Source organism: Oryzias latipes, chromosome 4 (genome assembly GCF_002234675.1).
Source record: "Oryzias latipes chromosome 4, ASM223467v1".
In the NCBI taxonomy this organism is placed as follows: domain Eukaryota; kingdom Metazoa; phylum Chordata; class Actinopteri; order Beloniformes; family Adrianichthyidae; genus Oryzias; species Oryzias latipes.
This window is the reverse complement of record NC_019862.2, coordinates 1,355,181-1,367,165: the sequence shown is the minus strand read 5'-3', so window position 1 is coordinate 1,367,165 and position 11,985 is coordinate 1,355,181. Positions and strand designations below refer to the sequence as shown.

General features: G+C 42.9%; 1 protein-coding gene across 2 annotated transcripts; it reads left to right on the top strand.

The window, feature by feature from the left end:
* The first annotated feature begins 2,778 nt into the window (after nt 1-2,778).
* Nucleotides 2,779-10,978, top strand: sgcb (sarcoglycan beta). 2 transcript variants are annotated; one of them, XM_020702856.2, is made up of 6 exons: nt 2,779-2,906; nt 4,280-4,489; nt 6,931-7,116; nt 8,503-8,694; nt 8,933-9,064; nt 9,149-10,978. In XM_020702856.2, exons 1-6 carry the CDS (start codon nt 2,796-2,798, stop codon nt 9,347-9,349), a joined length of 1,032 nt encoding a protein of 343 aa, XP_020558515.1. In that variant the 5' UTR covers nt 2,779-2,795; the 3' UTR covers nt 9,350-10,978. The 2 variants fall into 2 exon arrangements, with proteins under 2 accessions (XP_020558515.1, XP_020558516.1); XM_020702857.2 differs by lacking the exon at nt 2,779-2,906 and adding an exon at nt 2,980-2,998.
* Nucleotides 10,979-11,985: the final 1,007 nt, after the last annotated feature.

Genomic DNA, 11,985 nt, shown 5'->3' with positions numbered 1-11,985 from the left:
GGGAAAGCATACATGGAGCATCACAATCAAGTGGCTGGAATAATATACAGGAACATGTGTGCAGAATATGAACTGGAAACCCCAAGGTCAAAATGGGAAACACCTCCAAAGGTGGTAGAGAATGAGAGGGCAAAGATCCTGTGGGACTTCCAGATCCAGACTGATAGGATGGTAATGGCGAACCAACCAGACATTGTAGTGGTGGATAAAAAACAGAGGAAAGCTGTTGTGGTGGATGTGGCAGTGCCAAGCGATGGGAACATCAGGAAGAAGGAACATGAGAAACTGGAGAAATACCAGGGACTCAGAGAAGAACTGGAGAAAGCCTGGAAAGTGATGGTGACTGTAGATAGTAGAGTCATTAGTAGAACTGACACTGATTCAAAAACAGGGAAAACAATAGAACTGGTCGGGAAACGTTCGGGATTCATTTGTATTTATAGAGAATAGTGCGCCCAACTGTTCAAACACAAGTGACATCCGAACCGTGGTTCGACCAAACAATGTATTTGGCGCTTCTTATGTCATCAACCACGTTATCTGCGCTAGTTCACACACACCCCGAACTATTGTGCCGAACCACTCTGCTTCATGAAGGTGAAACAAGCGCCGGAGCATCCGTGTCAAACGGGCCATCCCTACCAACAGACTAGGAGCAGTGAGGCCCGGCTTGTAGCTTTGTATTAGCGGCAGAGGAGAGGGCTTTGTGACGGTTGTGCACTCCCGATGATTGTACACAGCTTCTCGGGACTACGTAGCAGCATTTCCTCCTTCAGCGGTCCTCCTTCGGACGCACCGCAGTTCGTCAAAAATTTCCCCCGGACTAGCTTTGTCTTTTCGGACCGGCAGCCGCCTGGGCCTAGCGCACTTGCTACGCAGACCCAAGAAACTGTAAACCATCATATGAATTGGTGTTTCCAGTGGTGTCCAGACAAAATAAAGGCTGAAGTTAGTCCCACATATTTACATCCAAGATGCTCATTCTGGCATATTGGAGTTTGGAGTTCCTCCATGGCTAATATTTTTAGCACGTATTAGCCTAAATACGTTCACACCGGGACGAATTTCGCCGGAGATTTTCGCCGACGTTTAACGCCTCGTGACTAAACAAAGGGCACCAATGAAATTGTGCACACCGACGTGAAAAAACGCCACGCGTCAAAGCGTCAAAAAAAAAAACCGCCTCGGGTTTGTTTTGTTTTTTTGACGCCTCGCGTCGAAATCTAATTCGAAATCTAGAATGGCGCTTTTGCACACCTGTCTGGAGCTTCTGAAGTTACAGTAAAACACAACTTGGGGGCGCTCAAACACAAAACTGCCTTGCTGAGCACACATACCAGCGAAGAAGATAGACGCCAAGTAGCGTCTACACTGCCGTGAAGAAATAATGACGGACATTCTAAAATATCCCCGAACCAAGCACCAGTTGGCTACTGGTGCTTGAAATATTCATGTTTTCTTTGTATTATTCTGACAAGCGCATAAATACTTGCTCTTTTCTTCTGAGTGAAAAGCGACATTAAGAAGCGTAAAGTTGTGCAGCGCCACCTTGTGTACAGGAGTATTTCTGTTTACATTAAGCGCCATCTAATGTCAGGGAATGAAATTGCATGTTCACTCCACTCATCGTCAGCGAAAATCGCCTGGGTGTGAACACAAAAAACGTGGCGAAAAACGCTGGCGAATAACGCCTGGCGAATATTCGTCCCGGTGTTTACGGGCCTTAATGCTAACCCTTCTTCCAGGTCCTTGCAGCCAAGAGAAAAGCACTGACACGCCACGGATTAAAAAAATTATAAGCGAGCAGGCCCATAATAATAATCATGACAGTAATAAAAGCACATTTAGAAGATACGTGTTGGTCCAACCAGCAAACGTTTAGCATGGTGAAATCTGCTGCAGCTGTTGATGAGGCTCCAGCTGTCATCGAACAGCAAAATCAGCACAGGAAAGCACATTTAGGAGATAGTCTCCTGCAGCTTCCCGCTGATTTTGCTGTTCGAGGACAGCTGCAGGCCCATCAACAGCTCTAGCAGATTTCGCCATGCTAAACCTTTGGCGTTTGCTGGTTGGACCAGCAACGCACAGACGTCATCGCCCCGCCTCCCCCCCCTGGAAATGCTGACTGGAATTGAGTTATGCTACACTATTCGTAGGGTGGATGTGAAAACAAAAATGCAATCCCCTCTTTGCATTTTCGTTTTAATTATGACACAGAATAAGCTGTTTTTTTTTTGTAGAAAATGAAAAGGCATTTTGAAGGATTGAATTGTAATTTTTAATTTTTGAGTCGTTTGATGCAGTTACATTTTGAAAATGAAAAAGCATCTCTGTTAATTCATTTTAATTGTCAAATTAGACATTTCTAATTGAATTTTGCTACACATTTACCAGAGAACTTCATAAAAAAAGGAAATGTCAAATACCATTTTCAGTCTAATTTTAATTAAGTCACAGAATAAGCGGTGTTGAAGAAGAAAAAGAAAAAGTAGTTTGGCGGATTGCTTTTTCTTTTTCATTTTGAGTCAACAAATGAAGCTTCATTTTGAAAATGAAAAAAGCTTTCTGGCATTGACTTTTAGTTTTAATTATGCTACACAAATGCTTCCACAGTAGGGAAAGTATGAACTATCCATTTCTATTTTTAAGATCTTTGTCATTTAGGAGTTAAAGTCGGAAGAAACCATCAACGTGGCATAAATGCCAGCATATTTGAATGAGCAAAAATGCAGTTATTAATAAATGAATGACGGACGATCTTTATTGTTTCATATATATTTTTCCCCTGTCAAATCATGTTTGTCTTCATCACAAACTTAGTATCACCGCCCCCCCCCACACACACACAGAGTGGTACGCTCCTCATCTCCAGCAGAAGAGGGAGGGTCAACATGGCGTCCGAGCAGGTCCTCTGTCTTTTATATTTACTGTTTTTGCTGTGTTTTTTCCAAGGCTTCTCCTTACATGTGTGGCATTGAAGTAATCTAATAACCATGGGGTAATTACCGCGTGACTGAAGCGAATGTGTGTGACGTAGCAGGCTTTGTTGTACAGAAATACCCCTTAGGCTAAGGGCTACTAGAGGGTCGCTAAGGCTTAGCGACCCTCTAGTAGCGCTGCCTCTTCTCATCCAAAAAAAGAAACCCAACAGTTGTTGTTAACCTACACTCGCGCTGAGAGATGCACTGTTAAAGAAATGCAAAATAAAAATTAGCAAAACATAATTAATGACAAATCATACAGTGATTTTAAAAAGAGATCAAAGTTTGATGTGCCTGTTTTACTGTCAGGCAGCAGTTTATTTTTAGTTGTGAGTCCAGACAGACTGACGTCAGAGCTGACAGATGCAGCAGAGCGCTGCGAAGTCCTCTGTTGGATCAGGACTGGACACTGACAGGAATGACGAAGTAGATTCTGCACCACAATCTAAAAGAACACCTTTGGTGAGATGTGGCCACACTATGCGTGCATGCCAGACTCAGTGCAGTCATTCCAGCAGGACCCCAGCGGCCTGCAGCCATTCAGTTCACTGACAAGAACCACCCTTCAGAATAGAAAAGACACTGATTTGTATTCGTTTCATTGTTATTATTGTGAAAACCATGAATGAACTGTTTTTGGGCAAAAATAAAACACAACCATAAAAAGAAAAAAGCTTTTTTTGTAAAAATCTTTTTGACAAAGGTTCATATGACTTCCTTTCAAAATAAAAGACACCATGTGCCTCACAGGATCATCTCACTGCAGCAAATGTAGCAGCATAGTGTGATGTCAGCAATTAATACAAAAAAAAATCAAATAAAAGAGCTTTATTTATTTGTGGTGCATCTCAGCCTTGTAACTCTAACTAACTAAAATAAAATCCCCCTTACTGTGTTTTTGAACCATAAGCCGGTGCACTAAAAGTCCTTGGATTGGTTCAATAATAACAGACTGCTTTGGAATCTGGTCCGCCTTAAGTTTAAACTCTGGTTGTGTTCACTGACCTCCAGTTGATTTCTGTGCTAAACCAGAATCTACCTAAATGTTTTAGTCCAACGTTGTCAAAGTGCAAAGACAAACTGCTTGATGGATTGTTGGAGCATTATGGGTACTATGGTCAGGAGCTTTGCAGAGGGAAACCTTACTTTACTTTTTTTACTTTACTATTTACTTACTTTTTAGAACATTGTATTGTTCTTTAACAGGAAAGCCACAATGAAGGAGTCAAAGAGCCACACGAGGCTCTAGGTTGCAGCACATCTATACATTTATTCTGAGATGTATTGTTTGGTTTTAGGAGAGCTCCAATGGCCCAGTGAAGAAGTCCATGAGAGAGAAGTCCATTGAGAGGCGCCACATCAACAAGGAGCACAACAGCAACTTCAAAGCAGGCTATGTGCCCATCGAAGAGGAGCGTCTTCATAAGACAGGGCTGAGAGGACGGAAGGGAAACATGGCTGTTTGCATCATTGTCCTCCTTTTCCTCCTTGCCCTGATTAATCTCATTGTGAGTGTCTCTGCTCTGATTTAACTCGTCTTTATTGCCAGATTTGAACCAATTCTAGGTTTTTAAAGAGAAGAAATGCTGCAGGTTTTCATGTCGTCCCCATAAAAGATGCAGTTTTCAGAGGGAAAGTTGTTCTAAATATAAAAATCAATTGCTAAAAAATATTATTTTTAAGAAGTAAAAACTCACTTCAGTCAGCAATTTTCCACATGACCGCTGTCAAGTTTTGAGAATGGCTCTGATGCCTTAGTCCCAACTGCCCTTATGGGTGGATATGAGCTGTTTGAGGGTGAAAACTGGTAAACCTGTACGGTACAGGTCATATCAAAGTCGGATATAGCTGGGTGAACCTGTAGGGCGGAAGTGTTTATGCACATTTTGCTGCAGGCGACGATGAACACACACAACAGTCAAGGGTAACATAAGGGGGAAGGAGGTGAGATGCAGGCCTGTTGGTCCTGTTGAGTGCAACCTGACTGCTCAAATTGAAGAAATTAGACAGTATAGTTTGTGTGAAGATCCTACAGATGTCCTACGGGCACGTAGGTATTACCTGCACACCCCGTGAGTGCAGCATTGGCACACGCTCAATAAAGGGCCAGTGCACACACCTTACTAATGACTGGAGTGCTACATAAAGAGCACCGTACAACATCATCCATACATCATCAGTGTACTTCACGATGCTCTTACCACATGTAGCACAATACTACGTTCAGTTTTCATGACGTTCTTTGACGCACGAGCCTTAAGAGAACACACCTGTACTTCCCTGACAATGCCACTCCTCTGGACGGGCCCGGACGACCTACAGCCTTTGTATGGATCAAACTCCATATGGGTGCATGTGACTGAGGCTTATGTTTCCTCCACCTGCTGGGCTTTTTCAGTCTGTACACAGAACAGATTTCCCTTCTTTTTAAAAGACCAGTGCATAGCTGCACTAAATACAAGCATAGCTGTGACAGAAGGGGCAGAAGTCAATCTGTTTTTCTTAAATCTTAAGTAAACAGTCAAAGTGAAGGTGTTTTGTAAAAGTTCAGCACTAAGGTTGCAGATTATTATTTGACGTTTTTGATTTTTTTTGTCAGCATTAATCCTCAGAGCAGATGTGGTTTGTATTTGCTGGGGCAGCATACTGATGACAGCCTCTCTGCTTTTTTTATTGTTAATAACCAGTTCTTGTTTATTTCTGCTGTCCCTCCTAAGCTACGTGCACACGGAGCATTTGACGCACGTCGAAGAACGCACTAAATCAGGGGTTTCAAACTCCAGGCCTCCTTCTAGTTTTCCAGAAATCCAGCCTTATCTGCTGCTGATTACCTTGATCAGGTGTGTTTAACCGAGAGCTTCAATGGCAGGCTGGTTGGAAACACATGTAGGACCCTGTAGGATTCTGACACCCCTGTACTTAATATTAAACCAAGATACCCCACTAAACGCTGGTCCATTAGCCAATGGTGTTCACACTGGACAAGCAGAGAGGGGCTTCTTCTTCTTTTCCTTTTTCTACTGTTTACTAGTGCATGTCCGCCCCCTACAGTTGGAAGAGGTTTGGTGTGAAATGTTGAAGCAGTGCAAATCTCAGAAATTGTGCATCAAAATCAAATTGGTTGGAAGCTAGCGTTCTTGTAATGGTGGATATGGATTCCATCACGTCAGGAGAGTGGCCTTGGTTTATCTTTATCGGAAAAGCAAATGCAGATGCCGTCAGGTTTGTTGTTGTGTCTGGGTTCACAAATCCAAACGTCACTACCAAATCCAAGTCCCTGATTGGTCAAAGTTCGACCTGGTCTAAAGTCTCACTCCGATCATCTTTTGATCTATTGTCAAAGTGTTCCAACTTCAATTATGATGATGCTGTTTTTAGCCAAAATCCAAAAACTTGTGACGTTTTCTAGGACATAGTTTCTGCAGAGCCACAGGAGTTCATTCATTTCTGAGTTGTGGGCTGGACTGTTGCTACAGAAGTAAGCCTCTGCTGATATCCCATCATTCTTTTGTTTACTCTCCCACTAGCTTTAAGCCACTCATTATCAGTGAAGCAAAAATGGCGAGCAATGACCCGCCCAAACTGCTTTTTTTTCATCTGATTCATCATGATTTGAATAAGGAAGCACACGTCGCCGAGGGCGGTGAGAGCGTAGCTCCGGATCATTTTGTCTGTCTCAGGAAAAGAGTTTCTTTTTTTGGAAGGTTAGGGGGAAAAACAGATTATTTTGAACTGCATGATAGGATCCATTTTTTGCCATCTCTACCAAAACTGGACTTTTGTTTTCTGGCAGTTTGTCTTTATTTTTTTTAGTAAATTCAGATCATTAAAAATGGATTAAATAATGACTTTTACCATTCAATGTTTTTTTATCATCTAAACTTTGATAATGAACCCATGATTGGAGGTGTTGACCTTTTCCAGCCTGAACGTCTGCTCTGGCTCTCAGATCACTCTGGTCATATGGACGGTGATCCGCATCGGTCCGAACGGCTGCAACAGCATGGAGTTCCACGAGAGCGGCATCCTGCGCTTCAAACAGAAGGCAGACATGGGCATCGTTCACCCGCTGCACAAGAGCACGATTGGAGGCCGGAAAGACCAGGACCTGGTCATCGTTGGCAACAACAACCCAGTGAGAAACAGACCTGAGATAGCAGAGAACACTCACAGAGATGTTAAACCTTGTTTTATTTAAAGGACAGAAGAAGTCTTAAGATGAGTTGGTTGGTTTTTTAAGCCATCTTGGTCCTTGTTAAAGATCAGTTTTCTTTTACCTTTCAGACCGTTCAGAACTCACACATCCTCAGGTTTTGCTGTTTAAAGTTTAAAACTACAGCACAGTGTGAGGGCTCACGTACATGAACATGTATGTTCTAGCATCACCTGTTGGTAACAGTTCAGATCATCTCCAAAGACCGCCTACAGCATTCCTGGTCTGTAAGGACCAGATTGTTTCCACAGTTCTTCTTTCTTACTGCAAAATTAGACCCCCACCACACACTCCAAAACTCTTTAAAATGTGCAGACACCCAGTAAAATGGTAAATGACTTGTATAGCGCCTTACGATCTTCTTAGAAGGCGCGTAGCGCTTTACAGTCTCAGTCCCATTCATCCACGCACACACATTCACACACCAATGGCGGCTCAGCTACCAAACACTGGTGCCAACCCCAGGGGCAATGTGGGGTTTAGTGTCTTGTCCAAGGACACTTTGACACATGGGCACACAGAGCTGGAAGAGCAGGATCCTCCGATCAGGGGTCAACCGCTCTACCTCTTCATCACCGCAGGAGAAACTGTCAACAAACATTTAAAAAGTAATGGTCCCAAAATCACTTATGGGACTCAAAAAAATTCAAAATCCACTCACAAAACCCAAACACACAAGTCTGGGATATCCACAAGAAGATGTGAAATTATTATGGGATGGCCACAGGACCTATGAGTTGGTGGCCATTTTGAGGCAAAGTGTGAAATTTGGTGATTTTCACATTTACCAAAATATGGGGGACAAACTTTTGTTTGGGGGTGTAGGGGCGGCCGTGGTGCAGCGGTAGGGCGGTCGACCCATGATCATAATCAGACAGCACTAGAAAATGGAGAACGCACCACATGGTGCACTATGTAGTGAGCAGGGAAGGAATTCTGACACAGCCGTAGACCTGTTCATCACCCCCAGAGGATATGAACTAAATGGTTGTCATGGAGACAAAACCAACAGAAAAGACACCATTGTAAAGCAGCGTTTTTTCCTGAACTTGTCATGTGCAGCTCTGACGGGCTGGCAGGGGTAGAAGGGCCTGAAGCAGGCAGCGAGGGCGGGCAAACGGGGGGTGGAGGTGGAGGTGCTCGCTTTTGTTCTTATGAATTTGTTTGAGTAAATCTGGGTATAAAAATGGTCGGGGTGGGAATCCGAGCTTCTTATTTACCGTATTCTCTTTTTGTCGTCAGCCAGCGCTTTGTGTTACTGTGCACAGAGGGCAACTCAGTGATGATTGAGTCACTGTGTGGTTGCAGGTGGTCTTCCAGCAGGGCTCCACCAAGCTGAGTGTGGAAAAGGACAAGACGTCTGTTGTGAGTGATGTGGGGATATCCTTCACAGACCCTCGTACCCAGACCACGTACTTCAGCACAGACTTTGAAAACCACGAGTTTCATCTGCCCAAAGGAGTCAAAGTCCTGAGTGTCAAGAAGGCTTCAACAGAGAGGGTGTGTATGACCTCCACGGGGGAGAAAACCAGTCATTGACTGATAATTTACCTGTTTCACAACAGAGTGGCTAAAAAATATCCTCCTCTGATGACAAAAACATGTACAGGGCAGGAAAATAAGCAACGGTTTAAGAATTCAATGTTATGGTGAGAACCTAAAAAAAAAAGGAAGAACCTGAACAAAAAAGTATTTTACATATTTAAATCCTCAACTGCCATTTTATACCAACTTCTAGATCACAAGCAGTGCAACATCAGACCTGAATATTAAGGGAGACAACAAAGCTATTATTCGTGGAAATGAAGGGGTGAATATCATGGGCCGGACTGTGGAGTTCAGAATGGGGGGAGGAATCGAGCTGAAAGCCGTGAGTATGGGAGCAATGTGAACCAAGCGTCTTCTGGCATCAGGAGAAAACCTGGCTGACCGCTGTGTGCTTTCCCCCCTGCAGGAGAATACCATTGTTCTGAACGGGTCGGTCATGTTCAACGCCACACGCATCCCCAATACCGCCGGAAACATCTACTTCAATGACGGCTTGGAGCGCTACAAGCTCTGCATGTGCGAAGATGGGACTCTGTTCCGTGTGCTGGTGAAGTTCACCAACACAGGCTGCCAGACATCTGACAACCCCTGCACAAAGGCTCACTGAGACTGAGCCCCCCCGGTACAGCAGGCATCACACCACTTCCAGATGTTGGCTACTAACATTTATAAACTCCAGTTGACTTGAACATAGATGTTACTCCACAGTTCATCTTCATAATCAGTGGTGGAGCCCCCTCCCATCAAAGAGCCCGTGGTTTATGATGCCTGTTTTTAGGATTTATTTTTTGGACAAATGTCATCATTACTTAAGGCTTGTATGGAGAAAAAAAGAAGCTAGCGGTTGTTGTTCCTCTAGCTATTATTACAGATGTCAGAATTTGACAGGCCGGTCACCATCTTTGACATTTTTAATGATAAAACCTAAATAGATGATTAACATGACAGAAGCTTTAGCACTTCCTGAACTGATCTTAATGACAACCGAACTTTGTTCTGTTCCACAAATTTTAATGAAAACATGTTGAAATGCTGCAAACCCAAAGGTCTGCAGCTCTTTAAAGTCCCTCTCCTATTATCTTTAGTAAAAGTGTTCTCCGTGTTCTTTTTAAATTATTGTGATGCCGTCTTTAGCCGCTTAGAAAGCCTGTCGTTTTTTTGAGGGCAGGGGCCCCCAACCCTTGGGCCGCTTGGTACCAGGCCACAGACAGAAAAGCAAATGCATACATTAACTTCCATCATTTCTGTGTAGTTTATTTTCTGATCCTGAAGGAAGTTTTATTTTGGAAAACTCCTGGATTCTGTTCACCACATCGGTCTGTCTTGACATGTCATGTGACTTTCAGCAGGTGCTCGGAGCGCTAAGTTAGTCGCTCAACGCTTAAAAGGTAATAAAAAACAAACAATAAAACATATTTGGGAAGTTTCTTAGTGAGAAAGAGTCAGTGAGGAAACCGAATGAGAACCTCAAAAAAACATGGATTTCTTGAAACCATTGTCACACCCACAGTCCTTTTCCTTTTGCATCTTTTCATCTGGTCCTGATTTACAATAATTTGAATAAAGAAATCATCAGAAAATCAATTTTTAACTTAATTTTCTACTTATACAGTGAGGCAAAACAGTATTAAGTCAGCCACCAGTTGTGCAAACTCTACCACTTGAAAAGATGACAGAGGCCTGTAACGTGAGACAAAATGGAAAATAAATCCAGAAAATCACGTTGTCCAATTTTTTATTTTATTTTTTTCAATTTGTTTTTATTGCAAACAAATAAAGAAACTGTCACATACATGAAATACAATGAAACAAAGATATAGTTTCATATTTGTAATACAACATGGCCAGTTTTTTATTTTTATTTTTTCAAACACCTCGAACCCCCCCCCCCACCCTCCATGGTTTGCAAGACAAGGATAAGATATATATTGTCCAATATAACAAAAGCATATCTCTATGTGATCAACTCGATGGCCAAATCGATCAGCCAAGTGGCAACATAAAAAAGAGAATTATATTAACATATATAGCTTATGTGATATTTACATGTAAGAAAAGGAAAAATAATAATACTAACAATGCTAATAATATTTAAGAACAGTTGGAATATTTTAAACTATAAATTACTGAGATGTGGTGTTAGAATGTGAGGCGGCCTGGTGTCCAATTTTTAAAGAATTTATTTGTAAATTATGGTGGAAAATAAGTATTTGGTCAATAAAAAAGTTCAACTCAATACTTTGTTGTTCACCCTTTGTTGGCAATGACAGTCAAACTTTTTCTGTAACTGTCGCTGGTATTTTGGCCCATTCCTCCATGCAGATCTCCTCTACAGCAGCGATATTTTGGGGCTGTTGCTGGGCCACACGAACCTTCCCTCTAAAGATTTTCTATGGGGTTGAGATCTGGAGACTGGCTAGGCCACTCTAGGGCCAAGTTTCATCTTCAGTGTCCTTGCTGATGGAAGGAGGTTTTCACTCAAAATCTGAGGATACATGGCCCCATTCATTCTTTCCTTTACATCAGTTGTCCTGGTCCGTTTGCTGAAAAACAGCCATAAACCATGATGGTTCCACCACCATGCTTTACAGTAGGTATGGTCTTCTTTGGATGCAACTCAGCTTTCTTTCTCCTGCAAACAGTAGAGTTCTTACTAAAAGTTCTATTTTGGTTTCTTCTGACCATAGGACATTCTCCCAATCCTCTTCTGGATCATCCAAATGCTCTCTAGCAGACTTTAGACGGGCCTGCACATGTACTGGCTTTAGCAGGGGGACACGTCTGGCCCTGCAGGGTTTGAGTCCCTGGTGGTGTAGTGTGTTACTGATGGTTTGTTACTTTGGTCCCAGCTCTCTGCAGGTCATTCACTAGGTCCCCCATGTGGTTCTGGGGTATTTGTACACCGTTCTTGTGATCATTCTGACCCCACGGGGTGAGATCTTGGGGGGAGCCCAGATGGAGGGAGATTCTCAGTGGTCTCGTCTTCTTTTTCCCACAGCTGATTTTTTTCACACCAAGATCCTTACCTGTTGCAGATTCAGTCTTCTAGCCTGGTGCAGGTCAACTATTTGGTTTCTGGTGTCCTTAGACAGCTCTTTGGTCTCCATAGTAGAGTTTGGAGTGCGACTGTTTGAGGTCGTGGACAGGTGTCTTTATATAGAAACCAGTTCAAACAGGAGCCATTAATACAGGTAACCAGTGGAGGACAGAGGATCCTCTACAGAAGAAGTTACAGGTCTGGGA